Raw genomic sequence first — 24,815 nt, 5'->3', positions numbered from 1 at the left:
ATCATACTGTGGTCACTGATTGTCCCAGGAATGGTTTGGACCCAGCGAGAGGAGGCTCCACGCTCCGCCGTGAATATCTGCAGAGCTGTTGAATTCTCTCATGCTTACAAAGTTTGTTGATAACTCACCAGAACTTTTTTGGGCTTGTTCTGGAGGCTGGCAATTCAGCCACGCTTCCAGAAAGCTTGAGCTCTTACTTTGGGGTTAAGCTAGCAAGTATAAATGAGGGGTTCAAGTTAGTTTACTGATCCATAAAAGAGGTGGTTTATTTTTTACAGCTATATAGGTGTGTGTGTGTATGTGTGCGCGCACGCACATATATATAAAGAAGAAATATGGGCTGTTTCCTTGGCCTCATCCCACTTTCCATGAAAAGAAGTGTTCCCCTGGAAGCTGTAGCCATTCACGTCTCTCAATCTGCCACCTGTCAAAGCAATTCGAGATTTACTAGTGACAACTGAGTGCTAACGTCTGCCATCCTTGCCCTGCAAATAGCCGATGCATTCCGAGTCCCACAGCCCTTGGCCCTTACGTCAGCTCTCCTCCCCAAGATAAGTTCAAACTCAGCCAGTCACCCAGTGGCCATTTGGAGTGATTCACTCTTAGAAGTACATATCTTTGACACTCACTACAACTTCAGGGGGAAAATGAGTCATTTCACATTATAGAAAGTCATAACTTGCCCTTGGTATTTCTATGCATACATGAGTGATAATCATTTATTTTTAGATAAGTTTCTCCAGTATAATGCTGGTTCCTTTGATAAAGGTCGTCTTGAGAGCCACATGCTAATACTCTGCTTATTGCACAAATGCTATAGGAGATTATTTATTTATTCATGAGTTTGCAGCCGTGCAGTTGAATGACAGGGAGCTACAGCAGTAGCTGATTGTTGGGAGTCAGCCTGCAGGCAGGGTCCCTGTTGCTAGGCTTATCTGTCGAATATGTGTTCAATAATGCAGTTAAATCATCCCCTTTCTGGCATTTGCTCGCTGTTGGAATCACTTGGGTCTGCCTCCTAGACTGTCTGGTGATGACTGTTTTCAGAATGCAGAAAATCCTGGCTTTTCAGGGGGACCCATTAGACAAGGTATTTGTCATGGCGTCCTGGAGGAGGTCTTGGCACTGGCTAACCAAGACCAAGCAAACGGATAAAGCAAAGCCTCGGGCCTCATTAGGTCTTGTCACCATCCCAACAAACCAAACCATTCCACGAGGCATTTGTGCGTGGATGTGGTTTTGGTCCAAGCGTACCGTTGTGCCTGTGCCACCCACAGCAGATCTGTGTTGGGACCTGTGGCAGTTTTGAAACGTGCCAACCCTGATAGTGCACCCAAGTACTTCAGCTGCAGCACCCTCTGGATAACAGCCTCACTTTTTTTGTATAAAACACAGCAGCACTCCTGCCTTGGGGTCGTCTGGCTTCGTCTCACCCAGTTTCACCTGTGGCACGTCCATCCCTTGCTGACCTTGCATGAGGTGGGCAGCACGAGTCCCTCGGCAGTTCCCAAGGGGCTCCAGCTCTCAAGCAAGCACAAACCTCCGCCGCCTTCTTGAGACGTCTGCGGAGAAAGGCAGGGAATACCATCTGGCCTTGAGAGGCTTTTCAGGGCCCTGCCTGAAAGGAAGCAGCACAACTTTCTACTGCACTTAAATGTCTTTAAAAAAAGTCTCTTGAGTTTTATATGCGTATGTGTGTAAATGTATGTTTATATTATAGATAATGTGCAAATTAATATTTAAAAATCCAGATGCACAGCTATGTGTCCCAGAGGGGAAATTTGCAAATTGTTGAGATTTTGTTCGCTGGCCCCCCCGAATTGAAGGTGATTTGGATATAGTTCCTGACTGAAGCAGCTTTCAGCCCAGTCATTAATGAATCCAAAATAGCAGCAGCCTTTACATCAGGGGCTGCATGTGGCTCAACAGCCAGACACCGAACGCCTGGGGGTGTTCAGTGCCCCCCGTGCCCAGCCGGCCCCTCAGCAGCCTCTCTGGAAGCAGGGGTCAGTCCCGCCAGCTGTGGGGGCAGGACCCTGTTTCGCAGCCTGCAGCGGGGGACACATTCTCACAGTTTTGAAGCTCGGCCCCCGGGTTTTGGGCTGTATCCCTTGCAGAGGAGATGCATGGTGTCCTTCGGCACGGAGGGAGGGAGCAGGAGAGGAAGCTGAGCGGTGCAGGCAGCGTGCGTCGCCTGTGGAGCCATTCCCGTCTCCTCCCAGGGCAGCGCAGTCAGTTGAGCTGTCTCCTGTGCCAAGCTTGGCCTGTCCCGTTCTCATTTGAGCCTCCTGCCCTGTAGCATACATTTTGGGGGAAATCCCAAGTGCCTTTGCCCTTCTGTACAGACATGTTTTTCCCTCCCCGCTCCTCTCCCGCCTCTCCTCTGGCCTCCAAGGCCAGAGTTCGTCCCCGCTCTGGGGCTGCTCTCCGGGTCTTGTTCCCCAGGACAGGCATCCAAGAGGCAGTTCCCGATGCACCTAATAAAACCTGGTCCAAACCGTGACTCTCCCTCCTTCCCATCCTCCAACAGTTAAATGTAATTTTGGGTATAAACTATCCAGATTAAAGAGATTTCTGAGATATTTTACTATCATGCTGGCTGCTAAGTTAAACAAACACTATAAATCATGGGGCCAGATTCAGCTCTGACTGAACTTTCACATCAAGCTTTAGTCTGATGTTGAAATAAGGTGACATACTGATTTCAAGAGTACTGACTTATCCCCTATCGGTGTTTATGTAAAGAGAGTTCAGCTCATGGACTTCTCCCTGCATCGTGGAGATACTGCCAACGTTACTCAAACCGGTATTTTCCTGCTCTATCTTGCACTGTTCACCAAATGTTCAGAGAGAAAACAGGTCTCAGACAGCATCTGTGTAGGAACTGTTTGTGCACAGATGTTATATCTTTTTGGCTCAGAGTGACAGAACATAATTATCAGAAAACACTTCTAAGTAACAGGCTCATTGTCTGCTCTATTTAAAATAATTTCTGGCAAATGATCGTATCACAGGCAAAAGACCAGCCATCTTCTTCTGGCAGAATAGATCTGTGTAATGAATATGCATGGTAAGGATATAGGACCTGAGTGAGAATCAAGTCTGCAAGACATCTGTCTACTTACAGTGAAGCTTTCTTGCTACCTTACAGAGAAAAGAAGGAAAACCAAGAGAAAAGACTGACTATGTATGATGGAAGATGTATGCCCCAAATGTGACATTCAGCGGTTTGACCATTTTTACTGCAACAGCAAAACATATTCTCAGCTGGCTTAGCAGAGGAAGTAAGGCAAGTACTTTGCATGCCTCCATTAGGACATATTTATGTTTTATGTGACTGGATGACATAAAACACTGGTTCTCATCTCTTTCTGTAGCTGTGAAAGCTGGCTGTGTTCATGCTTCACTAGGCCTGCTGGAGTCAACACATCGGTGAGGATCTCTGTTGTTTGGCAACCATGGCCATAGAAATTACCAAAACAGACAGAGCAGTGTAGTGCTTGGTGTTTTCCCTGCTTGCAGTCCAGCTGCAGAGCACACTCTCCCATTCTGCTTCTCTGACATTTTTGACAGAAACGAAAACTCTTCAGATCTTTTAAATGATTGCATTCATAGTCTTCAATGTTTTTAAATCCTTTGCGATCACCTTGTTTGACCTATGTGTGATGGAGGACTTTGAATTTTATCCTCCAGTTCCTAAAATCAAGCACAACAGCTTTTGGTTGAATAGTGTCTCTTATGAAAGTTTTGCCAGTCTAGACATAAAGGCATCAAGTAATGGGGATTACACCATGTGCCTTGGTAATGAGTCCCCTGACTGATTGCTCTCAGTACTAGATGTCTGCTAGCATAATGTTTTCCTGAATTCAGTTTCCAGCTGCTTGTTTTACCACTCCCTTGCCTGCTTTGTTAAGGAACCATCTTCACTTTATACTGCTTCCTTGGCAAGGCACCTGGACAATTCCCTTTGGTGAGCTGAGTAGAGATCCTGACTGAGATCTTAGTCGACGACAGCCTTTGACAGGGACCTATTCCCATTGCAACTTGACAGATCAGGGGGTGCATCTGCAAACTGGAATTACACATAAGGCCCCATGGCCATGCTTAGGCTTGTGCTCTTAGGGCTGGCCCCTGTGAGGTGCTTACCATGTCTGTGTGATGCTGAACACACTCACCTCCCATCAAAATATTTGCTGGTGGAGGACAGTCAGAATCTCTCAGGCAACCTGGGCACCTTGGATGATCAACTTGTGTAAATGGAGTTTACTCACACCTGGACTTTCCTGTCCCTGCCAAGCAAAGGGTTGTTGCTTTGAAATAGCCACGCTAGGGGTTGCCTCTTGGCCAGCCAGCAGCCTGTTTGAAGGTAATTAGGGAATCCTGGACATACTGCAGATGATTTGTTGGGGATGTTGTAATGGAGTTATACGAGGGAAATGGAAGGAGGGAAAGAGGACACTATGTACTTAGAAATTATTCATGTTATTTATTTATTTCTGGTTTGTTTGTTGTTTTGTTTTTTTTCTTAAAGCAACCCCTGACGGTCCTTTATTTGCAAAGAAACATGATGTACTTATCAACAGTAGGAACACAGAACTGTGTGTTGAGCTGTGGCATTTTTAGCTTCTGCTCCCTTGAGCTGCTGATGAGACATTGAGAAATACTTGTTCAGTGGCCTTAGAGTTGTGTAAATCATTTTAGTCAACAAACTTGGCTGCTCTTTCAAGTTAATGTGCCCTTAAAATGTAACAACATTATACTATTTGTTTTTGCAATGTTAATGTAGGTACTTTTGCTTATAAACAAGAAGCATCTATAGAAAGGACTCTGCAAAGCGACAGTCAGTCCAGAGTATATAATAGTGCTCCTTCCACAGTGCCAGCCCTTTCCAGAGAAACAGTTAAATCACCGTCCTGCTGCAGCCCATGGAAGTGTTTCCATTCACTTCAACCTAATCAAGATTTGGCACAGTAAGAAAACAAGCTCTGGGTGTCAACATACTCAACCTCTCCCAGATGCACAGACATGCATTTTGGCCCTCTGACAGTGTACGTTTTATAGTTAGGCACCGGTTTATTAATGTAAATCCCAAAGCATTCCTTAAGTCCATAAACAGAAGATGAAGATGGAAACCCTGAAGGTCTCCCATTTAGTCAGAATCTCCTTTTTCCCATCAATGACAGTTGCCTATGCCATGGAAGTATGTCAGCAGCTTTCCTGCTGTACGGATTATATCCTGTATTTTGTATCTTAAACTTCAGTCTTTTTTCCTATTAAAGCCCTGCTGGGAGTATTCAGTCGTACAAAGTCTTTAAAGTCAGTGGCAAGGATTCTTATTGACTTCAGTGGAGTTTGGCTCAAGGCCATATAATTAAGCCACAGAAAAGGCTGTTTTGCTGTAGTATCTTTTTCTGGTTTAATGATGTTACCTGGATAGGATCATATAATCTCCATCCTATATGGCTAATAAAAATGGCACCAAAAGCTACTGAATAGACAGCAAGTTGCTGAAAGGTTGTTACTGTTATCGGTTGAATTATTTGTTGCCACTTAAATCTATTTTTCCCTCCTTTTTTTTTTTGTTGGCAAAACGTCCTAAAACTTTCCCTTTTACTTGGGTGACTGAGTTTTGCCAGCTGATGTCCTGGCTACACAGACTGTATTCGCACAGCTCTGAAAGAAAGGTCTTTGGATGAGCTGGAAGAGGAGCACGTCCTGTTCCCTATCCGTCTTCTACCTCCATTTTGCATATTGGACTTCTCCAGTGACAACTGCGAAGATGCTGGTACAGGCATGCTTAGTGGTGTGACAGCCTGTTTTGATGTATTCATGCACAGGGAGTCTCTCCCGCTCTGGAAGCTTTAACTGTGCTGGAGGGCAGAGGTGCTGCTTGGACAAGAAAGGGTCTGATCTTGATGGTGGTCTCAGTCCTTCCCTGAGGATGTGGTATGAAAGCTCCTGATCCTGATGTAAAAAAGCATGCAGCCTCCTGCGTTGTAGCTGTTGGCTATCGATCACTGTCTCTGGCCGCAGCCCACTCCTCTGAAGTGTGTTTCGTCTGTGGTAATAACAACCAGCTTCTGATTTGGGGACTCAAACTCTTCAAAGGAGCCCTAGCTCCTCTCTGGAAGACACTCGGTATGATTTCCTCCTCCTGTGATGCTCATCCCAGGTATTTCGGAGCTTCCAGACAGCTGAGCAGAGGCAGCCTGAGGAAGAAACCCTCAGGGTCCCCAACCCTGCAGATGGGCTCACAGGCAGAGAGCTGCGGGAAGAGGAGGGGAGGGGGAATGACCTGGAGGGCTGAAGGACTGTGATGTCCTCTCCTTTCTTGGAGAGGTGGGAAACCCAAGGTTTTTGGTTAAGTACAAGCAACCTGCCCATAGAGTCGTTGCATGTGTAATGTTGCAAAAACCGATTCTTTTGATTACACCGTGGTGTGCGGGGTAGGGGTTTTCACCCTACCTCAGCTGCCTTGCTGGAGACAAGGGAGGCAGCTGCCCGCGGACCTGAGCAGCGTGTCTGGGAGCAGCAGGGAGGGAACAGTCTCCTCCCTTCCCCATTCCCACACCTCGCGCAGGAGCTCTGCTTGCGGCCGTCTCCTGAGTCGGCCTCAACAGCACAAGGCACGGAGAGGCTTTTGGAGAGACTTTGGCTTTGTGTCACCAACCTCCAAGTGCGGCTGGGGCTCCTTCCTTCGGAGCTGCCTCTGAAGGAGGAGGAGGAGAACAAGAAGGAGGAGGAGGAGGAGGTCTCAGGACTCCAGTGTCCAGAGCAGAGAACCAAAAGCAAAAACAAAAGAGGGAAATCTATTTCCCATGGAAAATTATCAAAACGAAAGGTTGCCAAGCCTGTCCCTGCTGCATTCACTGTGACTGTAAAGATGAGGATAAGGTAGCTACTTTCATAGCACGGGGCAGCGGGGGGGGAAAGGCCAGAAGCTTGGGAGGACATCTGAGGAAGGCATTCAAATAAACAGCAGGTAGGGGAAAGGGGCGGGTGCCGTCTTCAATAATGCAGACTCCAGAGAAAGGAGAGAGAGAAAATTGAGAGAGGAGGTAACGGGAGTGACTGAGGGTGGAAATGCCCAAACCACGGACCGCTGGGGATGGGTGTGAGGAAGAAGTGAACAACTCTTGTGAAGGAAACAGCAAGAGGTGGATTAGCAACTAGCTGAATCCGAAGGGATGACTCAGTAGTTATGCCTCTGTTATAAGAGCAGCTGAGGGGGAGTCTGAAATGCTCGTACAGGGAGGAAGAGGCCAGGCATAGGTGCAAGAAAGGAGGAGGAGAGAATAAATGCAATAAAACCTTCTGATGAAAAAAAAAAATCTCCCTACCCAAAGCTGTAAGCAAATGAATTCAGAGCTATTCGTGGCACTGACATCAATTCTTTGCTCCTGAAACAATAATGGGAATAGGGGGAGAAAGTGGGACAAAAAAGAGGAAATTAAGGAAATTAATTTTTGGCAGTGAAATTTACCAGGAGCACTTAGGTACTTCTGGAAATGTTATTCAAATTTCCCAAATAGCAGAGGCCGTAGCTCAATGAGATAGAAAATCAACTTTCAGGGCACTTAGCGCTGACCCAAATCCATTGCAACCATATAGCACAAAACAGTGAGCTGCTATTTTGGATCCCCTTGCTGCTTCTTATTCACCGGACAATGTGCTTTTGGATGGGTTAATGTTATTAAAGCAGCTTTCATGCTAGGTCAGGTGCTACAAGTCCTCCTGAAGCTGGCAGGAGGCCAGGGTGATGAAGTAAAGCTGCACAGACGTTGGGCCATGTGTTGTGGCTAATTTGACAGAGAGGCAACCGTGTGAGCGTGACTGCTCGGGCTCAGCCTTGTCCTGCCAGGTGACCTGCTAGTGCGGAGAGCTGACGCTGGCGGAGCTGCAGCCTTCGGGGCTGAAAGCCTGCTGGTGGGGGATGCCAGCGGCTCTCAAAGGCCAGACGTGCAACGAGCTCCGGGTGGTGGTGGGGAGCGATGGGGCTTTGGGAAGCCCCTTGGTCCCCACCTTCCATTGAAATAAATGCGTTGGGAGATCGGAATCTTTTGAAAACCTCGCTGGTTGCCTTTACAAATGTGCCTCCGGGTGCCTAATTCTCACCAGAAACCACCCAAATTTTGAAGTTTCTCCGTCACTTCCGCAGACTCGAATGTCACCTTACCCTGTGGCCATGCTTCCCCAGAGTGGGCTGACCTGCTGGTCCTCACCTCCCGGGGATGCCTTTGGCTGGCAGTTTGGAAGATGCCATCAAGAAAACTTAAGACCTGTCTAATTCACAAGGGCTCCGAACAGCCCTTCTCCAAGGGTTTCCCTTGTTGCAGGGATGAGGAACTCAGGGAAGCTGTTGCCTGAACACAAGCCCTCTCTGGCCCGGGGCCAGGGCTGTGGGGTACAGGAAAGGCCTCATTGACAGAGGCTGAAATCAGATGTGACCCTTCAGCCTGGGAGAAGTGCTGCGGAGCCTGATGGCAGCTCGCAGGGGTAAAGGAGTGCATCTTTAATACCTAGCAGGATGTGGGCAGCTTCAAGGTTTCCTTTGGCAATCCATAGTTCTTGGAAACTGGCAGTATATATTTTGGGGTGTTCTGCAGAACAATATGGTCAAAGGCACCTTAGGGTAGGAACTTGGTTGCTGCGAGAAGCTCCAAGGATAGTGTGGCATAAAGAGAAAAAGTACCTCCTTTTGAAGAATTTGCTATCATGAAGCTGAAAGATTTTACACTTCAACAAGCTGAGGACCTTGAATGAAGAGTTTCAAGGCAGGAAGAGAAAGCCCCCGAGGTGAGCTCAGGTCCATGAGAGACATTGCTAGTGCTATGTCAACATGACAGTGATGCAAGGTCGCGTGAGGTTAGCTCTAATGGCACACAGCTAACAGGATGCCTGGGGAGCTGATGTGAAAGGGGCTCTCCAAGTTGCTAATGCCTTCATCTGGGTCAGCAACTAATAGTCAGACACTGATTCACTGAACTTCCCTGAGAGGTCCTGTAAATATATGTATGTTTTTAAACAGTGAGGAAATGAATGGCCATGCTGAGGATTAAGTGCTCCTCACATCTGACCTCAGGCATGCTGGCTTTACCCCAGCCCGAGCCACCTGCTGCCAAGGCACTCCTCTCAGGCTTTCTCCACGTTTTCCCCTCGCCCTTTCCCCTGCTCCCTTCTCCATGTTGGGGCCATCCAAAATTGAGTTCCTGCTCTGGCTTGGAGTGGGAAACAAGTGTTGAAATCCTTCTTTTTGGTTTAGGTTTTGTTTTTGGTTTTGTTTTGTTGTTTTTTTTTTTTTTCCTGTGAAATGCAATCCTTGCTTACTGGTCATCTTATTCTCAGTATATCCCCTGCTGGACCCCTCGCCCCTTTCCCCTATCCCAGCTCTGCACAGCTGCACAAAGATGTCAGTGAAGTTGCAAGAACAGCCTCCCCCAGGGGCTCGGTCTGGCCCTGAAGGCACCTCACTGGTGCCAGCTCCCATGCTCGGGAGATCTCTGCTTGCTGCAGCTCGAACTGGCTGGCACGGAGGCCAGCTAGAGCCCACTTGCACCCACCGCCGGGGGCTGTAGCCAGCTCATGCCCTGGGCTACACACGTGCACACCATAAATCTTCACAGGGCTTCTGGTAAAACCCTTCAATTGAGGAAATGCTGTTATTCACTTTTTTTTTGGCTATTCCAGTTCAGACTTTAAATACTAAAACAGATATCTCAACAAATTTCAGCAGGATCCTTTAATCTCGGTCTCTCAGCTTCCTTCTCATCCCCAATTGCTCTGTCCTCCAGAGCCTGGCCATTTCTGAAAAGGACATGTCCTTCAGGGCAACATTTTACGCCTTTCTTGATGTCTTTTGTTTGTCCCCTAATGTAAACTCTCTCTGTGACAGGCTTTTAGCATGACTCTTTCTGTGATAAGCTGTTTAGCTTTTTTTCCTTTGGGTTTTTTCTGTAACAAAAATGATTTACCATTGGGAAACCTTTCCTTGCCTGTTTTTTATCCCAAATTTCCTGCCTCTTGTCATCTTTATATTTCATTTCTCCTAGGCTGCCCTCTTTATGTGTGTTTGCCGCTGCATCGGTCTCCTCAGTCAAGCTGATGTCCTGAAGTTTTTCTGGGAAAAAGATAATTTCCCAAACCAGGTTAGGTAGGTCAGGAAAACCCGCTGAGTAAGCAGAACTTAGACCAGCAGAAGAACACTGCTTATTTTATTCAGGGAGGACATTAAGATAAATCTTCCAAATCACCCCCTTCCAAATATAAGCTTAGTCTGCTTTAGGAGATGCTGCTGACATAAATCAGCCAGCTTAGCTGCTGGTAAAGGCTTTGTAGTGTAGGCAAGTGCTCCTAAGTGAAGCTGACTGAAGTGCTGGTGGTTTGACTCAATTGCCGTATGTCAGTTAGGTAAGGTCACTGCTTTATTCATGCAGCTTTTCTGCAGATTCATGTAGACCCCCGAGGGAGTGACACTCTGCAGTGAACCTTTTTGCATTTGTTATTTTCATGTCCTGGGTGTCTTCTGGCAGTCATCATATGCATCGCTGCTCGATTCCAGTCTCTCGTGTTCTCAAGCCTCCTTTACAAGCAGGGTGGGATCTGGCTTGCGGAGCTTGAGGTTGTCTGGGCTTGAGTGAAGTGAATCATCCTCACAGAGTAATCTCCCGTCACCGATGCTGAACTTCAGCAACCGTTCCTATTCAGCAAAGCACATAAGCCAATTTTTGGCTCCATTTCTATTCAGCAGAATGTTTAACCATGAGTTTAATATTAAACTGATGCTCAAATCCCATGGCTTATTGTTGGATTTAGGTGAATATCCACACTACATCACTGAAAGAGAAGGGGATTAATTACAAGGAGGGGAGAGCTTTGCTGAGCTGGGTTCAGACAGAAGAGTGGTGGACTCCTGCCCCAAGGCTTCCCTGTTCTGCCAGTTGTGCATCCAACAGTTTATTCCCAGGGCATAGTGTTGATATTTTAGTCTTGCTCATCAAGGGACATTTCTGTAGTGTTGGATTTGCCAGGTGAAATGTCCTGTGGGGTTGCTCAAATCCTTGGTGAGCACCTCAGCTTTGCTGCGTGGGAAGGGTGATGGCATCTGGGTGATCCCATGCGGCATGCAGAGGGCATCCCTCTACGCACCCAGTCTTTCTCATCTCCAGCTTCAGACGGTGGAGTTGGAGGAGGCACGTGAAGCACAGTGGGCTCATCTGACTGCTTTTTCATACCAGATATCACACAAGCTCAAAAGGGTAGAAACTGAAATACTCAGTTGCTGCAGTGTGTTTTTGGAAGGGAGGAGGTGACAGCTCCATTTGTATACTGCGCAAGAGCGGTTTGGGCAGGGCACCACATGCCTGCTGGTCTCTGTGAAAGGGTTCTTGCTTTCTGTAAAGGAGATTCCTCCCTCCCTGTTTACTCCTTGTAGAAAATGCTAAACTGAATATGTTTCTAGAAGCATACTGTCTTCACAAAGTCCTATGATTTAGACAGATCTCTTCCTCTGAGGCTGGAGATGATGCTATATTCATGAAATGTTTTGCACAGCCCTGTCTTGTTCTTAACTGCTTGCCATAAAACATGCTAATCCCTTACAGAGCTGCATTTCTGTCCCCATTGCAGCTAAGATGAACACAGCCCAGTGTCATGATAAAGCAGTGTTGTACCTGTCCCTAAAGCTCTAGACCTCAGAAAAAGTGTAAAAATGTCTAATGAGCTGAGCAGGGTGCAGCACGAGATGGGGCCTGTAACAGCCTGTAACACACAGAAGGGAATACAGGAGGAGCTGTTAGGAAGGTCATGCTGTTGGGATTTGATCAGTCAAAAATGGATGCTAAGTAAAGCGACTCTTCTGCAAGCTATATTGAGCCCTGAGCAAAAGCTGGACGCTGCATAAAGATTGATGCTGTCAATCCCAGAGTGCTGACGAAGAGCCCAATTCTGTGGGCACAGACCAAGCTCTCGGTCTTTGCACTTCACTTTTCCCACCCTTTACAATGGGAATAATAATAGTTGCTAACCTCCCAGCAGTGTGGCGTTGGCTGTGTTTAAACAGTGCTTTAAACAGGAAGTCTGAGCACACTTGGTGAAACTCTATTTAATTGCTTATGGACTTAAATTTAGCAAGTGGTTTTTCCAGCGTTCCCATTGTATACATTAGCCTGAGAAATCTGCACCCCCTCTAACATGCAGTGGCAGTAGGGGACTGATCTGTGACTTCCAAGGGTGCAAATCAGAAGCCTTTCCTTCAACTAAGCGGAGGTGTGCCATTGTCGGGCTGAGGTAAGTGAGAGGACGTTCACCACAGACTGTTGTGATTTGTAGAGAAAAAACATAGAGCTTAGTCATCAAAAACAGGGGTTAGTCATCAAAAACAATCTACCTTCCTTTTAAAATATAAAAAGGCTTAAAAGTTTGGTAAGGTTTACAGGGCATTAAAAAAACACTGCTATTACAATTGCCGGCATTAATTCTCATCAGGTAGCCTTCCTTCCCCATTTGATGCAGAGACTTACACGGCTTCATGTCTGTTGCCAAATGCTTTAGCCCTGGTGCCCATAAAAGGTTTCTGCTGTAACTGTCTTATTATCAGACCATCAATGTCCTGACACTTCCTAGTGATTAATCCTGTGTTGAAATGAAATTAAGTTTCCATATATTTGGCAGAATGACCCCAGGACTTCCTATTTGGAGAATACAAAGAATAAAGCATCTGCAGCCTACAGGAAGCCAGAGTCTCTGATTTCCTGCAGAGGCAGAACAAGAACAAACAGGGAACACATATTTCACAGCAGCAGTCGAAAGCGCACGTAAGAGCCCTGGCGGCCCCCATGATGAAAACAATTAGAAGGGGGAACATCCTTGGTCCCAAAATTATTTGTGGGTGTTTTGTTACATACACAATATGCCATTAGAAAATAGATGTAACTCGAGTTAATGTTTTTTCCAGGTGACTATTAAACTTTCCCTTGGCATATGTCTTTTGGTTTACATCAGCAAGATTGTACTTGTAAAGCGAGCGAGTTTTACATTGCTATTTGCTACGCTTGGCTCTCTAAATCCATTTGTGCTTAGGAAAACACAGTGACATTTTCTTTGATGGCTTTGTTTAAATGAGCCAGGCCAGATTCAGGCTGATGTAAACTCCAGTGAAAGGGGCAGGAGGAGGTGATAAGACAGCAAATCCTACTTGCAGCCTAGCTCTGACTTGCAATGAAAGGCATACGGGGAAGTAGAGGCACCAGCCTGTCTTCTGGGGCTGTGCAGCACAGGCTCTCCAAGAGAGCCATTGCTGCCTCTACAATGCAATTTAGTAGCTCTACACCCACAAAAGGAAATGCTTCCAAGTGCTTCCAAATCGCTGGTTACGCCTTGCACTAATGGGCATCGTCAGCTTAAAATTAGACCTCTGTCAGAATAATGCTTCTACCTGAATATATATACTTGCATGTGTGCATGTGTATATATAGATGTGCGTGTGTGTATGTATAGGCAGAGAAAAACCTGTTCTGTTTATCCACCACATTGTTGGGATTATCTTGGTTGTTGTAGTGTATTTACTTAGCTTTGTCAGATGGCTCTCACTTCTTTGCCACAGCCAGTTTTGCCGGTGTCAACGGTCCTGCTGGTTCTTGTCAAAAGAAATTGTCTTATTTCTGTCCTGCAAAGGTACTGTATTACCATAACCACTGTGTCTAAGAATATCTTGCTTCCTACGGTTTTATATCAGTCAAGCCTCTTTCAATGCTTCCTAACCCAAACTGGAGTGAAAGAGGGGAGACCCAGATGCTGCAGGCTGTTAGGCTTGGTGTGCTACCGTGGGGAAAGGTCTGACCGGTGGCTGGTTGACAGCTGTCCTTCAGCAGGCAGAAATGGGCCTAGTGTGATTCCCTGAAAAGTTGCTTGTCTTGGCATTTTTAATAAATGGCTGTCTAGAAACAAAATGCAAACTGTTGCTCTCCTTTAAACCATGACTCCATACGGGGAACCGGTTTTGAAGATCTAGACCTGAGAGAAGACTCAAAGCATCCAACCATGATATTTTTCTGAAAAGGCATTTTTAACTTTTTCTTTGAGATGTTAGCCTTAAAGTGGATATTTCTGTAGCCCTGAAAGTATCAAATGCAGGAGGAACACAGGATGTGGCTCACAGGTCCTTACTGTGGTGACATTGAGAAGATCATGTTATATCAAACAAGTCCTAGGAGAACCGCAGAGAACTGTGAGTGAACTAAGGACAAGTTTACACTACAAAATGCTGCTTGCCACTGACATGCCAGAGGCAGTGGGAATCAAAGCTAGTCTGCCCACATGGCACAGGCAGCATTTATTGGATGCAGTCTAAAAACACTGACTTGGCGACTGCCTGGAGTTAATAAGCCCTTTTTCTTAATTCATGCTCTTGTCATATGGACTTTGTTTCCCCTGTAGTTTGGTAAAAGGCTCAGGGAGTACCTGTTCGTGCTGAAATCTGCAGGGATTTGGGGACACAGCAGGGAACAAGGGCATTCAGAGAGAGAGCCTAGATCTGCAAGACTCTCACGCTGCAATTCTGCATCTGCAGGGAGTTGGGCTATGCTACCTTTTCGCTTTGTTCTCTGCTCTGAGTTTTACAAGGCACCATGTGTCCCTGTCTCTGCCAGTGGGCTGGTTAAGTCTCTCCCAATTATTCTAGAATGGCTAACGTACAGACAAATCTATGCAGTGCTGCCAGCTCTTGTAATTTTGTAAGTCTTGCAGTATTTGCTTTTTGTTCTCTTGGCTTTTGCTCCCAAATTAATGCAATGGAATTCATCTTCCCACTAGCAAACGAGAAGAGGAAAAAAAAGCACGCCAGGTGTCCAGTCTACCTGGCAGGAGAGGAAAGCCAGGACCTGTGACACAGGAACTCCCTGGCTATTAGAAGTGGGCTCAGACACGTCACCCCCACAAAAGCCGCAGCTCCATCACTGCACTGTGGATATTGTTGTAGATAACCCCTGCTCAATAAATCAGACTATCAAATGACTGCTCTTCTCTCTCACTGCCGCCCACCCTTGTCCATGCATTATCTCGTAATTCTTTTCTCTTACAACAATTGCACTTTCCTGCTGCGAGCTGCTGGTGGTTTTCCACTCTTTCAGGAGAAAGCCTTCAGGGAGAGTGCTCCCTTCCCCATGTGGAGGTGCCCACAGCCAGATGCAGCAGGGCCCAGACTGAGCCTCAACAGCCAGAGGAGGAGACCAGCCAAGGCAGACCTCTTCAAATAGGCAGCTGACCTCCTTGGCAGCTCTGGCCTGAAGAGAGCCGAGTTGAGAGGCCACAGATACCCTGCAGCATCTTTCCTCAGCAAACATGGGGTGCTGCCCAGGTAGTGGACAGGCCCCCCAGGGTGCACGCGTCCCACGGGCAGGAGCCGCTGCTGCATGCCCCATCCAGCACAGGAACTGCACACCTCTGCCGTTTTTAGCGACGGATGCCCTTCGCCCATCAGTCAGGGCTAAGCCTCTCAACCACCCCTTCCAACACAGATTTCCTGTATTATACTGTCAGATTCCACATCCTGCATGGGAGGCACATGGGACACAGCTTTTCTTGTATGTTTTTGCCATCTGGCCATTGCTTGCAGCAGAGGCTCCCTCCGCTCGTGTGACTTAGCAGTCCAGATGTCCCTCATCTGCAAACCCTTCAGGCAGCCCTGCGATGGAGCGTGCCGCCCTGGTCTACCCTGAGCGTGGTACCCTTTCTTCCACAGTCCCCAGGCTAATCCTTATCGCAGCAACACTTCAGTTTTGGTCAAAGGGAGCATTAACTCTCATTGGGGCACCTTGATCTAAAGATCTAAAGAAAGATCTTTCTTTAAGAAAAAGGTAGGTAGATTGCAAAGGTTGCTACATACAAACTCAGAGTACCTTGTTCAGCAAGTTTTTACTTTTATTCTCCTACTTCCTTTTAAAACCCACCAGCCGTGAGTGAATCTGAATTGTAGACATGCTGCATATATGGAGATGGCGAAGTCATTCTGCTGCTGCTTCTGTTGGTCAAACCCTGTTCCTTCCGTGAGCACATCAGGTATAAGGATCGCCTTCCCTTTCTCTCTCACCGACACCAAGCTCTCCTGACTGTGGCTCTCAGGCTTCACATGATGAGAAGCAGTAGTTACCTGTGGCACCTGTGACTACCACCGTTTGCTTTGTAAGATGTAATGTAGTAAAGCACCTCAAGATGCTGTTTCCGTGTGAGTGACTGGAAGTAACTGGAACGCTGTGCATTGCCTTGATGAAAATGCAGGCATCAGAACTCTGCTGCTTCCCTTCTACACAGGGATAACCCCTGCAAGTCATCATCGCTGATACTTAATGTACACCACAGATGGAAAACGCTGTCATTTTTTTCAGTGGTGTAACTCTCCTGATGTAATCATTATCTAAGGATTTCATCAAAATCACTGTTGTGTTACAAAGGTGTCAGTGAGCAGAGAATCCACCTGATATGTCAGAAGTGATAACGTTTTCCTGATACAGCACATAAATTGCCAAGCAAGTGTTCTCTTCATTTACATTGCTTTTACCCCAACATAACTCCATTAATTACAGGAGGGGTGTGGATCTCCTGGGAGGAAGCTCACCTTTACGGTTCTTGAAATTGATGACATGTGGGTTTCCAGCAGCTTAGCTGTGATTGTTCAGCAAAAATTAGCTCTACACAGAGCTGATGAAACTGCACACACCAGGGTCATTAACAGGCAACGAGCAACCAAGTCTTGTTTGCATAGTTTGAGAGACTGTTTAGAGTTGGAAACCCATAAATGAATGATAAGATCCTTTGAGGGAAAAGAGTGTTAAACTTTCTACCCTTAGCCAGTCTCTAGCCTGAGTAGGGACTGCCGTGGCAAGAAACTTTTGGGATATCTCCGGTCCATCCCTTGCTCAGTGGCAGAGAGGAGATCACCTCAGAGGAAGGTCTGACCCTGACCTCTTATCCTGTGCCCCTTGCAACACCATGCAAGGGACATTTTTGCCTTGCCTTTTGACAGTGTGACTGCATCTCTTGTATTGATTTTCATGTCCCTTGGGTCTGAAAAGAAGTTGGGATTTTCTGCTTACAGTTAGAAATGTGTAGATCACTTTAAAGCTTTTATCTTAGAAAAATGCACTCTATTACCAAAATACCTTGCTGGATCTTGGGTGAGGTTTCATGTAGTTTATACAATGCCTGATGCAATAAAAAAACCTTTGAAGTTTGAATAAGGAAACTTCTGGTCTGCACTGTAGGTTTGGCTGATAGGGAGCCCTTCTGTGCTTCAAAGCTTCTCTAAGATGTCAAACATTTTGAGTTAATTAGGGTTAGGAGCTGTTTCACTGAATTTGTGACAGCAGAGAGTTAAATAAAGCTTTGCTTACAAAGTCTCTCACTTGGAAATACACACAAAGCTGTTCAGTGTTAATTCCCAAGTTTGCTTTAAGGTTTTCGGGTAAACATTTTCTCTCCTCTCAATCTCTGTGAAGGAGCTCTTCCAGGTCTTTATTTGCCTTCCTTTCACAGCAGAGTTTGTCTAGGCTTGGTGGGGATTGTGCTAACTTTGCCATCAAGTCTGCAGGATGACAGTTAAAACATTTTCTACTTGTGCACCAGCTCTTCAGCGTGATTGCTAACAGAGGGCTGGAGATCCAAATTTAATAGCGGTACTGGTATGATGAGCTAAGAGTTTACAGATGACTTCTGACAGAGCATTCAGAGTATTAAGGGAGGTTCACCGCTTTGAAAAAAGCATCCAAGAGTGTGACCTGAGCTAGATGATGGTGTCTTGGTTAGGTTTATTTGTGAAATTTTCACTGGCCTTATAAGAATTTTACAGAGAAGATCTGTAGTCCTTCTTTATTATTAGGGGGAAGACACTAAAACACAAAAAAGAAAATGTATCCTGGAGTGATGTGAGCAAACTCACTTCTCTATGCCGTCTGAAGGGTTAATCAGAATATCTTGGGCCTCTAAACAGATATGAAACCTTTTGTCTTCCCAAGGCTTGACATTTGGGGCTGTAGAAAGGCAGGTCTCATGCCCACCTTGTGACATGAGACTGAAGGAAACCCCTTGGCTGGTCCCAGCTGGTGTCCCTCAGTCCCCCAGGAATCTATGGGACTGCAGCCCAACACCTTTTGGGAAGCTCCCTCAAGGTAGTCCCCAGCTGCTCTGGCAGCTTCTCCTCTCTCCCCTGACCATGTACCAGCATGTGGCCTTTTGCACAAGCGGTTCTCACTCATCTGAGCCTGGAGACGGAGCTCCCTCATCCCCGCACCCTGCTGTGGTTGCCACAGTGCAGGGTTTTCGCCAGGGAGGCCACACGTCTTGCTGCTGGAGGCTGCAATACAAGGTTTCCAGCCTCCCGCTGCAGCCCCCAAACCTTGCCAAGCCACGTCCCTAGTGCCACGAATGGCTTACCTACCAGTTGCAACTACTTAGGAGATGCAGGTGAGTTTGTATGTCTCCTACAAGACGTTTTGCCCCAAGGCGCTCCCTTGGGTGGGTTGGAGCCCCTGGCTACACCATAGCATCTCCCACTGACTGCTGGAGGCATCCATCCTGCCCCACCACATGAGAGGCTGTTCCCCCATCGTGTTTTTATCAGACATGTCAGAGGCACTGTGGGTGAATAGAAGACGAGACAGAACTGGGGACCACACCAGCCGGTGAGTCACGCTGGGGATATTCGAAGCGGTTGAGCTCTCCTCACCTACACACCCTGTCTGGGGGACGTGTTCAGCTCTTCACGAAGGATTTGTCCCACAGTAAGGCAGGGGAATAAACTATGGGCACCTGGCCTTATCAGCCTTAGCCTTTTCATTAAGGATGAAATAGCTCAATGGCGTTTTCTAAGCAGCAGCTGATTTTGGCAAAAATTTACTGGAAGCCTGGCCCAGAATGAGAAGTCACTTTCAAAGATGTTGCAAAGTGAATGAGTTGTCCGCAGATTAAGACCATTTATAGTTGTAATATCCACTACTAGTTCTTAAGATACTTGAATGGCATTTCAAGGCTAGAGCTTAGGATTTTGCTAGGATGTAGAACATTCCTCCTCTGTTTGCCTTTTTATTTAAATAATCACTGAATGAGATATTAAGGTCTTGTCTACACTGGAAAAAAAAAAGCAGTAAAATGTTTTATATCAGAAACCCAAAGCAGGCAGCTTCATGCAGACACTACTATGTGACATTAGAGTCTTTTATTGATTTCACTTGTGCCTCTTGGGAATAGCTCACATTTAAAGTTAAATCTAAAAGGTCATTCCTATACTGGAATAGGGGTATTTACATAGGGAGGAGATCATGGTGTAACTGCACCATATACCTGGCTGCTAATGCTATACCTAACTACAGAACTTATGTTATAGGCAACTGCTAACACTCTGATAAGTAGACAAGGTCTTTGAGACTGCATGAAGGAGTAAATCCAGATCTAAATTTTGGCCCAAAGACAGGCTTGAGGCTTATTCATACACATCAGGGTTCAGGTCCTCAACTGGGGTTAGCTGATGCCACTCTATTGATTTCTGAAAAGCTAAACCAATTTACAGCAGATGAGAATCTGCTCCAGATTTCCCAGCTGCCCTAGCAAAAATCTTCTCAGAGCATTGACTGAAGAAAGAAAAAAGGTCTCAGCCTGATTTCAAAGAACGTAATAGACCTTTAATTTAATTGACTTGATTTTATTGGCAACTATTGTTTGATGAAATGAAAACAGATGATCTGGATGAACAAGAAAAGGTTAGATGAGAATAACCCATTAGCAAATATCAGGGCATCATCCTATTGTCCTCATTTAATAAAGGAACAGGTCAGTAAGTATAATCATAAACATTTTTACATTTTAGTGAAGATTTATTTGACATCATTACTAGCAGAGAGATGGATTCTTGGAAAAGCAAATGATGAAATAGTCTAGCAGATGAGAAGCTACCTCCTTTATCTGGCATAAAATGACACAGCTTTACAAATAGACCTGTTTAATTTCACCTTTTATAGCAGCCGAGCAATTACTTCAGACTGCTGTGGGATATTTGATATTTTTTTAACTTCTCTTTGATAATTTTTCTTTACTTACAGCTTCTCTTGCCTGTCTCTAATGTCCTAAGCAATCTCTGCATAGATGTAACTTGATATACAGTACACCTGAGAGAGAAAGACTCAGAGAGGGAGTTGAGTTTCTTCTCAGGGCGCAATCCAGGGTAAAGCTTCGGGTCCAACGATCATGAACATTTAGCATCCAACTGCATTGGTGCTCAGGACAGCACAGGACACAGCTCAGCTTGCTGACCAGCATGGCCATCCCTTGGCCTGCTAGCGAGCACAGCTGCTGCCAGGATCTCCATAGGCATGGCATCGAACTGCATTTTTGGGGCCACCATCGCTTCCTCTACCCCAGGTCTCCCACCTTCCTCCCAGCCCTGGGCATTGCCTCTGGGTGCTGCCAACCTCTGCCGATTTGGCATTGTGCTTGCTGGGTCTTGAGAGCCAAGAGGGGCTGCCTGAACATGCTGCAGCGGCTGGGCCGTGAAGGTGGGCAATGTGGCTGGACTCGGGGCTCTGTGGAGTGGGGCAACAAAGCAGGTTACCTGCGTCTTCCCAGCCCAGGAGAGCAGGGGAGGGGTGGGCTGCTTTGGAAACCTGCCCACCACACGTGAGACCTTGTCCGAAGCAGTAGCTTCTCCCCATGCCTGCTCCATGCACCACGTACCAAATGGTCCTATCTCACATGCTGTGCAACCAAGCTGTCGGCTGTCTGGGGCTTGCTGGAAGTCCATCCAAACAGGATTTAAGAGCAACACTAAATTCTCATCCAAGGACAAGAGTACCCTGAGGGAGAGAACAAATACCATACAATGCGAAAGAGAGAAAATGCAGATCAGATGCAGGGAAACCAGACGTGATTCCTCACTTAATTCTTTGCTCATATAACTCTCTAGTGGTGGATGCCACTTGTGCAGGAGAAAAGTAAGTTTTAACAAAAGGCTGTCCAGACCAACTTTGAAAAAAAACTTTTCTAAATCACTACCTGCAAATCAATAATTAAAAAACCATATATGAACTAAAAGCTTAGAGTTTTCTTCATTTTAGCTGGACTTGGTTAGAACTAAATACTCTAGAAGTGCAGCTTTTTTGTGTTGTTTATGTGTGCTGGGGTTTGATTTGGCCCTGTAGGTGCAAGGCCTGCAGACTCAGCCCTCTTGCAAAGATGGGACCGGTCACCCCAACCTGGAGCTCCCCACTGGGGAACACCAGCCTCACTCCCCATCACCGGCAGCTGCCCAAGGGCTGCCCTGCTCCCCTCACTAGTAGAGACACGGCCAAATCCTGTATGAGCATCCCAGGCACTCAGGAAATCTCCACCATCTTACACCACCACCCCCCGCACCAGTATCCTTATTCCCACTCCAGGGGACACGTGTACTGCCGCAGACCTCGTGTGTGCATCACTTCAACCATATTTCCGAGAGATGGGTCGGTCCTGCCTTGAAAACCCTGGGCTGGGCTTTGCCGTGCTCCAGACCGGCTCCATCGTTTCATGCCAGTTTCTGGCACGTGCCTGCCCCAGCTCTTCGCTGAAGATTTCTGCCTCCGTGGCAGCTGCTTGTCCTCTGGCTGGGATGATGGATGCTGCTGTTTTTTCAGTTGGGGTCCTTGTCCCTGTCAGAGCACCCCCATGGGTATGCCACAAGGAGTGCTTAGGCTGTGGTGACTTCTGCTCTGATTTTCTTGCCTCCCATCTCCCCAGCTCCACTAAACTGCTCAAACCTGGCTCTGTGCTTTCAAGGCACCAACCCCAGCCTAACCTGAGGGGCAAAAACCCACAGCTGCTAGTGATAACGCCAAGTATTACCAACACAGCAGTCCAGTGACACCGTATCAGCTCGACTGGACCACCATGGAGCTGATCACATGGAAAAAAACTTATTTTTACAGTGCTCCTGCCCTTTCTCCCAGTATGCTCCCCTTGGATTTAATGAGCAGAGCCCTTGCGGGCTTCACTGTGTGCTTGCTCACAGGAAGCTCACTCGAAAAACAGCGTTCATCCTCTAGTGCCATGACCAGGAGCAGGCAGAGGGTGCCAGGGGCTCTGCTTTTGGGGAGAGATGCTGGTGGCTCCCCTTGTCCCAGAGCAGAGGCAAGTTAGAGGCATGTCCTCTCCTCCCAGGGGTGTCAGAGTCCTGAGGGCAGAGTTATTCGATGCTAGGGTGGTCCCTCTAATATCATGTTCCTGCAGGGCGAAGCCCTAACCACTGCAGAACGCTCCTGCTGCTGTGAGACTAGGTGTCAGAGCCAGCAGGTGCACGCCGGTATTTCCCCATGGAATAGCTGCCTTTCCGATGGAAAGTTGAAAACTAACTATTTTTATCTGAAAATCCAAACACTTTCTGAAAGAAAACCCCAAATCCAACTCTTCCTGCCCCATTTCAAATAGTTTAGTTTTCAGGTCTGCTCTTTTCAACAACAACAACAAAACGTGAAAATAATCAAGATTTTCCCAGGAAACCAATTCTTAGTGAAATGTTTCAGTTTGGTCCATGACAGAGCATCTTGCAGCTGACCTCCCTGTTTGAATGCCGGCAGTAGCTGGAGCCTGTGACGCAGGATCAGGCCTGCTTTCCCGGCTCCCAGGGCTCTCGCTGTCCGGCTACGCACCACAAACTGTGCCTGGCACAGGGTGGGCTCCACAGAGGAGGGCTGTTCCCTGTACTGCACCTTGTTACAGAGGAAAAGCAGCTTGTATCTTAACACGTTTCACCTGGCAGGCATTTCAAAGGCTTCTCCTCTGAATCAGGGCTGCAGGCACTGCCTACATTTCCTTTCTGCAGAAATTGGCAGGTTGAGCTATGAAAAATTCCTTAATCCTGTTTATCTGCTGCCTCTTTCCCAAGAGGCACAAGGCTCTTGTGGCCTCTCCAAGCTTTCCTCTATGCCGCTACCGGAGTTATATTTGCCCATTTGAAGGCCAAATATAGGCAGGGCGAGAGGAAGACAACCTGGGCCCCTGGGCCCGCCAGAATTTGGGATTTCATTGTGCGGTAAGGCAGGCAAGTGCAACGGCACTGTGGCCCTTTAGCCTTTCCTGGAACAATAAACTCCACAGCAAATGACTCGTGTCCAGAGCAGGTGTTGGGCACCTAAAAATAATCCATTGCCCAGGGCTAGAAGCAGCAAAATGATGACCTTAAGGGAGGAGTGGTGTGGTGAGTCTCACTCCCCCTTGCCTTTTCCCTACTGCCCTGTGGTCCTGATGGGGCAGGAGGAGGGCAGGTTGAGGATGCGGGCAGGGGAGCCTGGGTTACCTGTCTTCTGGGCCAAAATCTTGATCTTAATGCCCTGAGCCGCTCGACGCAGGGAGGCTGCTCTGTGCAGCTGAACTTTGTAGCCCCAAGGGTAAGGAGAAAATAAATCAGCTCTGTCCTTAACCTTTGCACAAGGAAATTCACTTCTGTGCTTGCCAGGGAGGAGCGCTGGTCTGGTCCTCAGGGCTTCTGCTCGAGGCCAGGCGTGCTGGCTGGGCTAGTGCCGGGGTGCTCGTGGGGGCTAGAGGACAAACTGGGGGGCTAACCAGGGGCCGAAGTGGGGTGGTGGCAGTGGGTCAGGTTGCGAAGGTACGAAGCGAGGCACTGCCGGGGTGGAGGAAGAGGAAGAGCTCGGACAAGGGCAGCGTGAAGGAGGAGGAGAGAGGAAGGGTCTCGCTTTTGGGAAATGGCCCAAGCCCTGTGCCACCGGGAGCGATGCTCACCTCCTCAGCTGGGACCGCAGATCTCCGAACCTCCATGCGGCTGCTGCGGGCGAAGGCATGGGAAAGCCCTTGGGGTGCCCGTGTCTCAACCCCTCTCCCCTCCTGGCCTACAGACAGTCTGTGCAGGCATCCCTCACTCCACGAGGTCCGCGGCGGGGATCTGGGTGGTGAGCTTCGAGGTCCAAATCCCGCTGGTGAGTGGTGCGAGGGCTGGCACACCGCCGCAGGGCCCTCCCGAAACAGGGCTGGTGGCACGCACGCATGCACCCGGCGCTCAGCGAGCGTTAGTGCCGAAATCTTGACTTTGCAACCTTAGTGCTGTTTTAGCAAAGTTTGTGTGTGGGTATTGACTGAGCTGGGATCCTGTCTGGATATGATTCACCTTCCTTCCCCCTCAAGGGAGGTACATTTGGGAACCTATCACCAGGCTGGCAGCAGCTCTGTGAAACACCGTCTTCTGGTGGGGCTAAGCAGGGAGGCCACCTCAAGTACATTTCTAAAATCAGCCTCTTTCTGTTATTTACGACATTATTTTGCGTAATGAGCGTTGCTCGTGAGCCTGTTCTCTAGGATGGCATACTGAAGGACCATATGTCATGGTTTGGACTGCCAACACATCAACATTGCAAACGTTTGCAGACTGTTTCATATTTCTTTGATTTGGGAATCTGTGTAATTAGCTCCCCAGAACAGCCGGGTAGAGGAAATGCAGTCTGTTATTTAGGCAGAATTAACATCCTCGTTCTCTGTATTGTGATCCTTAGTTTCCTAGCGCTGCTGCCAGAGCAGTGGAGAGATCAGTGCCGAGACATTCGTTCCTTGAACCTGCCTTTGTTGCAAAACTGTTTCTGCTCCTTTGCTAGGCTATCCCGAGGACCCACGGACTGGTACAAGATGTGCTGATGCTGTAATTAGTAAATACCCACTGCAAGTGGCAGCAAAAGATTTATAGCCACCATTGGAGATTTCAGCAAGAGGAAAAACACTGAAGCACTTATGGTCACCACCAGCACAAGTTTGCTGCTGTTTACTGTGTGTTTCCCCAGCCTCCCAGCAGGGTCCAG

The 24,815-nt window shown here is 47.4% G+C and overlaps 2 protein-coding genes across 2 annotated transcripts in view; one reads left to right on the top strand and one right to left on the bottom strand.

The window, feature by feature from the left end:
- Window positions 1–3,283, top strand: part of LOC115343722 (heat shock transcription factor 2 binding protein) — a 61,387-nt gene extending 58,104 nt beyond the window's left edge. Inside the window, exon 8 of the mRNA XM_030020064.1 lies at window positions 3,152–3,283. Within this exon, the coding sequence (XP_029875924.1) occupies window positions 3,152–3,183 (32 nt within the window). The 3' untranslated portion in view covers window positions 3,184–3,283. The remainder of the gene's footprint in view (window positions 1–3,151) is intronic.
- Window positions 3,284–19,671: 16,388 nt separating this feature from the next.
- LOC115343723 lies at window positions 19,672–24,159 on the bottom strand. The gene is made up of 2 exons (XM_030020065.1): window positions 23,752–24,159; window positions 19,672–20,834 (listed from the first exon to the last, which is right to left on the bottom strand). Exons 1-2 carry the CDS (start codon window positions 23,808–23,810, stop codon window positions 20,261–20,263), a joined length of 633 nt encoding a protein of 210 aa, XP_029875925.1. The 5' UTR covers window positions 23,811–24,159; the 3' UTR covers window positions 19,672–20,260.
- Window positions 24,160–24,815: the final 656 nt, after the last annotated feature.

This window comes from Aquila chrysaetos, chromosome 7 (genome assembly GCF_900496995.4).
Source record: "Aquila chrysaetos chrysaetos chromosome 7, bAquChr1.4, whole genome shotgun sequence".
Lineage (NCBI taxonomy): Eukaryota > Metazoa > Chordata > Aves > Accipitriformes > Accipitridae > Aquila > Aquila chrysaetos.
Note: the sequence above shows the minus strand (reverse complement) of the source record. Positions and strands in the feature narration are given on the sequence as shown.